The sequence below is a fragment of the Gigantopelta aegis genome, chromosome 6 (genome assembly GCF_016097555.1).
Source record: "Gigantopelta aegis isolate Gae_Host chromosome 6, Gae_host_genome, whole genome shotgun sequence".
NCBI lineage: Eukaryota > Metazoa > Mollusca > Gastropoda > Neomphalida > Peltospiridae > Gigantopelta > Gigantopelta aegis.
Genome location: NC_054704.1, coordinates 102,179,631 through 102,190,322, shown reverse-complemented (window position 1 = coordinate 102,190,322; position 10,692 = coordinate 102,179,631). Strand labels below are relative to the sequence as shown.

At 41.4% G+C, this 10,692-nt stretch overlaps 1 protein-coding gene across 2 annotated transcripts in view; it reads right to left on the bottom strand.

Annotated features, from left to right (window-relative positions):
* Positions 1–10,692, bottom strand: part of LOC121375862 (phosphotriesterase-related protein-like) — a 30,631-nt gene that overhangs the window by 18,959 nt on the left and 980 nt on the right. For both annotated transcript variants that reach the window (XM_041503537.1, XM_041503536.1), the window contains exon 2: positions 8,999–9,045. In XM_041503537.1, coding sequence (XP_041359471.1) covers positions 8,999–9,032 — 34 coding nt within the window. In that variant the 5' untranslated portion in view covers positions 9,033–9,045. The remainder of the gene's footprint in view (positions 1–8,998; positions 9,046–10,692) is intronic.

The following is a 10,692-nucleotide window of genomic DNA, read 5'->3' as shown; positions in this document are numbered from 1 at the left end:
CAGTCAGCTGGTAGTTCTGTATTACTAGAGCTGGTAGTTCTGTATTACTAGAGTACATTGATTTATTAATCCTCACCTATTGGATGTCAGTCAGCTGGTAGTTCTGTATTACTAGAGTACATTGATTTATTAATCATCGCCTATTGGATGTCAATCAGCTGGTAGTTCTGACACTCTTCACAGGAATCCCACTACGGTATCCCATCCGCAACAAGGAATGTTTTATATGCACCTTCCAACAAAATGAAAACTGCATACCAAGTCAGAGAATGAGTACACTGACGGGGTTTGATCCTTCAACCAAGCCACCTCAGGTGAGAGATCTACCAACTAAGCTAGATCCTCCATCCACCCCCCACCCCCAGTCTCTTCAAGCACAGTACCGGTATCTTGTAGTTATCAATGATCTTTGACAGTTTGTTAACTGAGTACAGATGTCCACCTCCCTCCATCCACCACCCAGTCTCTTCAAGTACAGTACCAGTATCTTGTAGTTATCAATGATCTTTGACAGTTTGTTAACTGAGTACAGACGTCCACCTCCCTCCATCCCCCCCCCCCCCCAGTTTCTTCAAGTACAGTACCGGTATCTTGTAGTTATCAATGATCTTTGACAGTTTGTTAACTGAGTACAGATGTCCACCTTCCTGCATCCACCTGCCAGTCTCTTCAAGTACAGTACCAGTATCTTGTAGTTATCAATGATCTTTGACAGTTTGTTAACTGAGTATAGACGTCCACCTCCCTCCATCCCCCCCCCCCCCCCAGTTTCTTCAAGTACAGTACCGGTATCTTGTAGTTATCAATGATCTTTGACAGTTTGTTAACTGAGTACAGACGTCCACCTCCCTCCATCCCCCCCCCCCCCCAGTCTCTTCAAGTACAGTACCGGTATCTTGTAGTTATCAATGATCTTTGACAGTTTGTTAACTGAGTACAGACGTCCACCTCCCTCCACCCCCCCACCCCACAGTCTCTTCAAGTACAGTACCGGTATCTTGTAGTTATCAATGATCTTTGACAGTTTGTTAACTGAGTACAGACATCCACTTCCCTCCATCCCCCCCCCCCCCCCCCCCCCCCCCCCAGGCTCTTCAAGTACAGTACCGGTATCTTGTAGTTATCAATGATATTTCACAATTGGTTAACTGAGTACAGACGTCCACCTCCCTCCATCCCCCCCCACCCCAGTCTCTTCAAGTACCCCCTTGTAGTTATCAATGATATTTGACAGTTTCTAACTGAGTCAGATGTCCACATCAGTAGTCTCTTCAAGGTATCTTGTAGTTATCAATGATCTTTGACAGTTTGTTAACTGAGTATAGACATCCACCTCCCTCCATCCCCCCCCCCCCCAGTCTCTTCAAGTACAGTACCGGTATCTTGTAGTTATCAATGATCTTTGACAGTTTGTTAACTGAGTACAGACGTCCACCTTCCTCCACCCCCCCACCCAACAGTCTCTTCAAGTACAGTACCGGTATCTTGTAGTTATCAATGATCTTTGACAGTTTGTTAACTGAGTACAGACATCCACTTCCCTCCATCCCCCCCCCCCCCCCCCCCCCCCCCCCCAGGCTCTTCAAGTACAGTACCGGTATCTTGTAGTTATCAATGATATTTCACAATTGGTTAACTGAGTACAGACGTCCACCTCCCTCCATCCCCCCCCCCCCCCCCCCCCCAGTCTCTTCAAGTACAGTACCGGTATCTTGTAGTTATCAATGATATTTGACAGTTTGTTAACTGAGTATAGACGTCCACATCAAGCCACCCCCACCCCAGTCTCTTCAAGTACAGTACCGGTATCTTGTAGTTATCAATGATCTTTGACAGTTTGTTAACTGAGAATAGACATCCACCTCCCTCCATCCCCCCCCCCCCCCCCCAGTCTCTTCAAGTACAGTATCGGTATCTTGTAGTTATCAATGATCTTTGACAGTTTGTTAACTGAGTATAGACGTCCACCTCCCTCCATCCCCCCCCCCCCCCCCAGTCTCTTCAAGTACAGTACCGGTATCTTGTAGTTATCAATGATCTTTGACAGTTTGTTAACTGAGTACAGATGTCCACCTCCCTCCATCCCCCCCTCCCCCCCCCCAGTTTCTTCAAGTACAGTACCAGTATCTTGTAGTTATCAATGATCTTTGACAGTTTGTTAACTGAGTACAGACGTCCACCTCCCTCCATTCCCCCCCCCCCCCAGTCTCTTCAAGTACAGTACCGGTATCTTGTAGTTATCAATGATCTTTGACAGTTTGTTAACTGAGTACAGACGTCCACCTCCCTCCATTCCCCCCCCCCCCAGTCTCTTCAAGTACAGTACCAGTATCTTGTAGTTATCAATGATCTTTGACAGTTTGTTAACTGAGTACAGACGTCCACCTCCCTCCATCCCCCCCCCCCCAGTCTCTTCAAGTACAGTACCGGTATCTTGTAGTTATCAATGATATTTGACAATTGGTTAACTGAGTACAGACGTCCACCTCCCTCCATCCCCCCCCCCCCCAGTCTCTTCAAGTACAGTACCGGTATCTTGTAGTTATCAATGATATTTGACAGTTTGTTAACTGAGTATAGACGTCCACATCAAGCCACCCCCACCCCAGTCTCTTCAAGTACAGTACCGGTATCTTGTAGTTATCAATGATCTTTGACAGTTTGTTAACTGAGTATAGACGTCCACCTTCCTCCATCCCCCCCCCCCCCCAGTCTCTTCAAGTACAGTACCGGTATCTTGTAGTTATCAATGATCTTTGACAGTTTGTTAACTGAGTATAGACATCCACCTCCTCCATCCCCCCCCCCCCAGTCTCTTCAAGTACAGTACCAGTATCTTGTAGTTATCAATGATCTTTGACAGTTTGTTAACTGAGTATAGACATCCACCTCCCTCCATCCACCCCCCAGTCTCTTCAAGTACAGTACCGGTATCTTGTAGTTATCAATGATCTTTGACAGTTTGTTAACTGAGTACAGACGTCCACCTCCCTCCATCCCCCCCCCCCTCCCAGTCTCTTCAAGTACGGTACCGGTATCTTGTAGTTATCAATGGTATTTGACAGTTTGTTAACTGAGTATAGACGTCCACATCAAGCCACCCCCACCCCAGTCTCTTCAAGTACAGTACCGGTATCTTGTAGTTATCAATGATCTTTGACAGTTTGTTAACTGAGTACAGACGTCCACCTCCCTCCATCCCCCCCCCCCCAGTCTCTTCAAGTACAGTACCGGTATCTTGTAGTTATCAATGATATTTGACAATTGGTTAACTGAGTACAGACGTCCCCACCTCCCTCCATCCCCCCCCCCAGTCTCTTCAAGTACAGTACCGGTATCTTGTAGTTATCAATGATCTTTGACAGTTTGTTAACTGAGTATAGACATCCACCTCCCTCCATCCCCCCCCCCCCCCCCCAGTCTCTTCAAGTACAGTACCGGTATCTTGTAGTTATCAATGATCTTTGACAGTTTGTTAACTGAGTATAGACGTCCACCTTCCTCCATCCACCCCCCAGTCTCTTCAAGTACAGTACCAGTATCTTGTAGTTATCAATGATATTTGACAGTTTGTTAACTGAGTATAGACGTCCACATCAAGCCACCCCCACCCCAGTCTCTTCAAGTACAGTACCGGTATCTTGTAGTTATCAATGATCTTTGACAGTTTGTTAACTGAGTATAGACGTCCACCTTCCTCCATCCCCCCACCCCCCCAGTCTCTTAAAGTACAGTACCGGTATCTTGTAGTTATCAATGATATTTGACAATTGGTTAACTGAGTACAGACGTCCCCACCTCCCTCCATCCCCCCCCCCCCCCCAGTCTCTTCAAGTACAGTACCGGTATCTTGTAGTTATCAATGATATTTGACAGTTTGTTAACTGAGTATAGACGTCCACATCAAGCCACCCCCACCCCAGTCTCTTCAAGTACAGTACCGGTATCTTGTAGTTATCAATGATCTTTGACAGTTTGTTAACTGAGTATAGACATCCACCTCCCTTTCCCCCCCCCCCCCCCCCCAGTCTCTTCAAGTACAGTACCGGTATCTTGTAGTTATCAATGATCTTTGACAGTTTGTTAACTGAGTATAGACGTCCACCTTCCTCCATCCACCCCCCAGTCTCTTCAAGTACAGTACCAGTATCTTGTAGTTATCAATGATATTTGACAGTTTGTTAACTGAGTATAGACGTCCACATCAAGCCACCCCCACCCCAGTCTCTTCAAGTACAGTACCGGTATCTTGTAGTTATCAATGATCTTTGACAGTTTGTTAACTGAGTATAGACGTCCACCTTCCTCCATCCCCCCCCCCCCCCAGTCTCTTCAAGTACAGTACCGGTATCTTGTAGTTATCAATGATCTTTGACAGTTTGTTAACTGAGTATAGACATCCACCTCCCTCCATCCACCCCCCCCCCCAGTCTCTTCAAGTACAGTACCAGTATCTTGTAGTTATCAATGATCTTTGACAGTTTGTTAACTGAGTATAGACATCCACCTCCCTCCACCCCACCCCATCCCCCCAGTCTCTTCAAGTACAGTACCGGTATCTTGTAGTTATTAACGATCTTTGACAGTTTGTTAACTGAGTATAGACGTCCACATCCCTCCATCCACCACCCAGTCTCTTAAAGTACAGTACCGGTATCTTGTAGTTATCAATGATCTTTGACAGTTTGTTAACCGAGTACAGACGTCAACCTCCCTCCATCCCCCCACCAGTCTCTTCAAGTACAGTACTGGTATCTTGTAGTTATCAATGATCTCTGACAGTTTGTTAACTGAGTATAGACATCTACCTCCCTCCACCACCCACCCCAGTCTCTTCAAGTACAGTACCGGTATCTTGTAGTTATCAATTATCTTTGACAGTTTGTTAACTGAGTACAGACGTCCACCTCCCTCCACCCCACCCCCCAGTCTCTTCAAGTACAGTACCGGTATCTTGTAGTTATCAATGATCTCTGACAGTTTGTTAACTGAGTATAGACGTCTACCTCCCTCCACCACCCACCCCAGTTTCTTCAAGTACAGTACCGGTATCTTGTAGTTATCAATTATCTTTGACAGTTTGTTAACTGAGTATAGACGTCCACCTCCCTCCATCCCCACCCCCCCCCCCCCCTAGTCTAGATGAGCTGTTTGTGATCATCTCACAACAGGAGTTAAACATGTGCAGTCAGGTTGGCCAGTAGTGTATGGATGAACTCAGTTTGTGATCATCTCACAACAGGAGTTAAACATGTGCAGTCAGGTTGGCCAGTAGTGTATGGATGAACTCAGTTTGTGATCATCTCACAACAGGAGTTAAACATGTGCAGTCAGGGAGGCCAGTAGTGTATGGATGAGCTCAGTTTGTGATCATCTCACAACATGAGTTAAACATGTGCAGTCAGGGAGGCCAGTAGTGAGTGGGTGAGCTCAGTTTGTGATCATCTCACAACAGGAGTTAAACATGTGCAGTCAGGTTGGCCAGTAGTGTATGGATGAACTCAGTTTGTGATCATCTCACAACAGGAGTTAAACATGTGCAGTCAGGGAGGCCAGTAGTGTATGGATGAGCTCAGTTTGTGATCATCTCACAACAGGAATTAAACATGTGCAGTCAGGGAGGCCAGTAGTGAGTGGGTGAGCTCAGTTTGTGATCATCTCACAACAGGAGTTAAACACGTGCAGCAAGAGAGGCCAGTAGTGAGTGGGTGAGCTCAGTTTGTGATCATCTCACAACATGAGTTAAACATGTGCAGTCAGGTTGGCCAGTAGTGAGTGGGTGAGCTCAGTTTGTGATCATCTCACAACAGGAGTTAAACATGTGCTCTCGGGGAGGCCAGTAGTGAGTGGGTGAGCTCAGTTTGTGATCATCTCACAACAGGGGAAGTAGTGTTAGTTATCAGTTGGAATTTCATCATTGGTTTGTCAGTTGACACCAAACAATCAATTGTCAATTACACAATCAGTCAGAATTATAGGAACATAAGAATGATTTCAGTGATATGGACCATGCACCTATTTGGTGTTACTGGGGTCTAGACCCTACAAATGGCTAATTTTACCTTTATTAACTATTTAATATTGGGGGCAGGGTTTTGTGTACATATGAAAACAATTCCTAACCCAAACACATTTAATTCATTGCCATCATCTAAAGTGGAGGAACAATTACAGTTACAGTTTACCCATACAATCGATTATGGCTTCTTATAATCGTTCATCACATCGGTAGAGCCAGACCGATCAATTACAGTTACAGTTTACCCATACAATCGATTATGGCTTCTTATAATCGTTCATCACATCGGTAGAGCCAGACCGATCAATTACAGTTACATTTTACCCATACAATCGATTATGGCTTCTTATAATCGTTCATCACATCGGTAGAGCCAGACCGATCAATTACAGTTACAGTTTACTCATACAATCGATTATGGCTTCTTATAATCGTTCATCACATCGGTAGAGCCAGACCGATCAATTACAGTTACAGTTTACTCATACAATCGATTATGGCTTGTTATAATCGTTCATCACATCGGTAGAGCCAGACCGATCAATTTTCCATTATAACTGACCACTGAAACATCGCTTAGGGGAAGCACATGCAGTCTCACTTTATTGGGGGATGACGTGGGGGAAGGGGGTAGAACAGGCTTCTGAAAACTGCAAGAACAATCATTTTGTTTATGTATCACTAGCACAAGTGTAATTTGAACAACTTCAGAGGCCTGGTTGTTTGGTTACAGATTCATTCATTCATTCCCACTTATTTTCGGTCTTTTATCCATTAGAGGTTCCAGCACGCTGTCCTGGGCACACAGCTATCTGGGCTGTCTGTCTAGCACAATGGGTTACTTGTTAGTGGTTAGTGAGAGAAAAGAGGGTGTAGTGGTCTTATACCTACCCACCGAGTCATTAAAATTCGCTCTGAATGGGAGCCGATACCGGGCTGCGAACCCAGTACCTGTCAGCCTTATGTCTGATGGTTTAAACACAACAGTGGCCTCAGTGGCGTAGTGGTTAGGCCATCGGTCTACAGGCTGGTAGGTACTGGGTTCGGATCCCAGTCGAGGCATGGAGGTTTTAATCCAGATACCAACTCCAAACCCTGAGCGAGTGCTCCGCAAGGCTCAGTGGGTAGGTGTAAACCACTTGCACTGACCAGTGATCCATAACTGGTTCAACAACGGCCATGGTTTGTGCTATCCTGCCTGTGGGAAGTGCAAATAAAAGATCCCTTGCTGCTAATCGGAAAGAGTAGCCCATGTAGTGGCGACAGCGGGTTTCCTCTCAAACTCTGTGTGGTCCGTAACCATATGTCTGACGCCATATAACCGTAAATAATATGTGTTGAGTGCGTCATTAAATAAAACATTTCTTTCTCTTTAAACACAACAGCACCAAAGCTGGTGGTTACAGATATGCAGTAGTGATGTTATAAAGTATTCATACAGACTCCTCCAAATGGTTGTTGGTTTAAGCTGTTAAAGGTTAACTCTAGAATAAAATTATGAACTACGAGCTATAAAGTTTAAATCTATTTTACTTTATTCAGTATTCCCATTAACAAGTAAAAAGTGTTTTTTGTACTTCTGCTTTCATCCAAGTGCTGTAAAGCATCTTACAAAATAACAACATTAAAGGTTCGAAAATTTATCTGAAAACAAGGATGCTTTATGAGACGTCATTTAGATGGGGAAAATCTTACCAATTACTGTTCAAAATGAGTTAACTTTTGGTCCTTTTTACTTTTAGCCAAAAAGCATTTTAATGCAGGAATTTCAATTATTTAAAAAAGAAAATTGAAATAGCCTTTATTGGAAATAAAAACATATATAATGTTATCTCTTGATATCGGACTACAACTTGACAAAACATTTGTGCTTGACCTCATTATAAAGCTAACCCTTAAACAGGTATACACTGACAGAACCTCATTATAAAGCTAACCCGTAAACAGGTATACACTGACAGAACCTCATTATAAAGCTAACCCGTAAACAGGTATACACTGACAGAACCTCATTATAAAGCTAACCCATAAAAAGGTATACACTGACAGAACCTCATTATAAAGCTAACCCGTAAACAGGTATACACCGACAGAACCTCATTATAAAGCTAATCCGTAAACAGGTATACACTGACAGAACCTCATTATAAAGCTAACCCGTAAACAGGTATACACTGACAGAACCTCATTATAAAGTTAACCCTTAAACAGGTATACACTGACAGAACCTCATTATAAAGCTAACCCGTAAACAGGTATACACTGATAGAAAGAAATAAGGAAGCACACATGGTACTTGTGACCACATTTAATTCTCTACTAAGTAGTTCTGTCTGTAATAAAATGTTAGTATGTGTGTAATTCACTATCAGTAACATGATTAACTTCCGCACTATGGACGAGGGCTTTGGTTGGATCAATATTTGCTGTTACTATTAATGTGTTCCCTTATTTCTGTCCATCAGTGTATGTACCTGTTTGTACCTGTATGTACCTGTTTTAATTAATCAGTATATGAAGATTTCAGGCGCAAAATGCGATATAAACCATTTTCTTTATAGTTTTTAGTTAAAGCCATTATTGTACGTTAGTAAGGGCTAATCGTAGGCCCGCTGATTTGCTGCAAAACGTGATTGATCCTTATGAAATTGTATTGGGTAAATCCAGGGGTGTTTTTTTATCAAAACGCCATATACGCCAAATAAATTTTTTTTTTTTACTGAAAATGATAAATGGATATATCACGTTTTGCGCCTAAACTCTTCATATATACCTGTATGTATCTGTATATACCTGTATGTGCATGTATGTACCTGTTTGAATTAATCAGTATATGTACCTGTATGTATATGTATGTATGTACCTGTTTGAATTAATCAGTATATGTACCTGTATGTATCTGTATACACCTGTATGTGCATGTATGTATATGTTTGAATTAATCAGTGTATGTGCATGTATGTATATGGATGTATGTACCTGTTTGAATTAATCCATCTCTTCTTGTAGACATTGTCTCCAACTTTCTGAAAATGTAATAAAGAACAGGCAGAACTTCTCAATTTTAATTTATGATTAGGCCTACAAACTGATTAAGATATTTTCAAAAATAAGTTATTTGTTTCAATGACTGTTTATTTTAACAGGACAGTTTAAAAACATAAGATTCATTTACAGATGCATAAGAAACAGAAATATGTTCCACAAATTTTATCTTAAAGGCACTCAATCACGGATTTCTCTAAATATGGATTATAAATGGAAATTACATTCATTTGGAATACCAAACCTAGTTATTGTATGATTCAAAACATTTTAATTGAACTACGATCGAGGGATTTCTATGACATGCTTCATTTTTTAAATTTAGAAGTCTTCTTGTGAAAAGTCATAAAAATACGGCAAAACAGACTCATAGTGACAAGGATGTATATACGACAACCGTATAATATATTTTAGAATTTTATATAAACGACCGCCGAGACTTGGCAAATGAGGGCCGGCTATATAATAAAATAATTTTTAAAAATATATTATTTCATGACAAAAATAACTGCGAATACGAATTATCAAGCGCGTGTGCATGGAATTTAGCAGGCCCGGGGAAAGAGTCTAGACGGTTACAACGCTCTAGTGCTTGGTTCGATAACGGATAATATTTTTTCCAGCGTCACAAATGTGGTAGACTAAAAGTAGTAGACTAATAATAATAATAATAATTAATAATAATAATACACTACTGTTGTTGTTTTGTTATTATTATTATTAAATGTATTATAATGTTGGTAAAATCATGTCACGGTGGGGTGGGTGGGGGCAGTTGTTACAGAAACATTACATAAATTTAGAGGGGGACCCGGGATTGGTCTCAGCATTACTGGTATAAAAATATGTATTTTGAATTTTATTGCCCCTTGCAATTTTGCGCTTTTGAAATATGACTAAATACAGCAAAATAACTTTTTAGTTGTATTTATTTGCGGTAAAATTAACTTTTTAAACATTTTACGTAATGAGCCTCAAAATTGCATGAGAAAAATTATTAAGTTCAAACCCTGTTGTTAGTTTGTGAACTGTCCGAAGTTAGTTTCTCTTTCACATAATCAGCAGCTGATAATTTGTAAAAAAAAAAAATGATTTATTTACTTATTTATTTATTATTATTAATTTTTTGTTAGTACTGTAGGGGCAATATTACGCTATTCATAGATTCATATACCCCCACCCCCATCTCCCGTTTTCAGAAAATGCACTGTTCATACAGTACTTGGTATGTATTCCTCCTGTTCCAGATAGTTCGGTAATATGGATCAATCAAGTACTTATTTATCGCCTATATACATTTTTTCTGTGAATATAGCCAGCCTTCGTTAGCGGAGGCTATATACACGGCCGTCATATATATATAGTCACATCGTATATAAACACCGTCTTGTTCAGAGTATTCTTTTAAAATGTAACAATTCCTATCCCAAGTCAGCTATTATGGCATATTTTGCATAAAATATATTTGACAAGGTGGAAAATGAATATGTTTGTGATTATGATGTTTAGAGTTTCTTGCGTACGACTAACGATAAATTTACCTATCGATGCAAAGGCCTAACCAGTCGGGATTATCGACGTTTAACATGCTTCTGTTACTAAAATAAATTAATGTATAAGCTTATTAT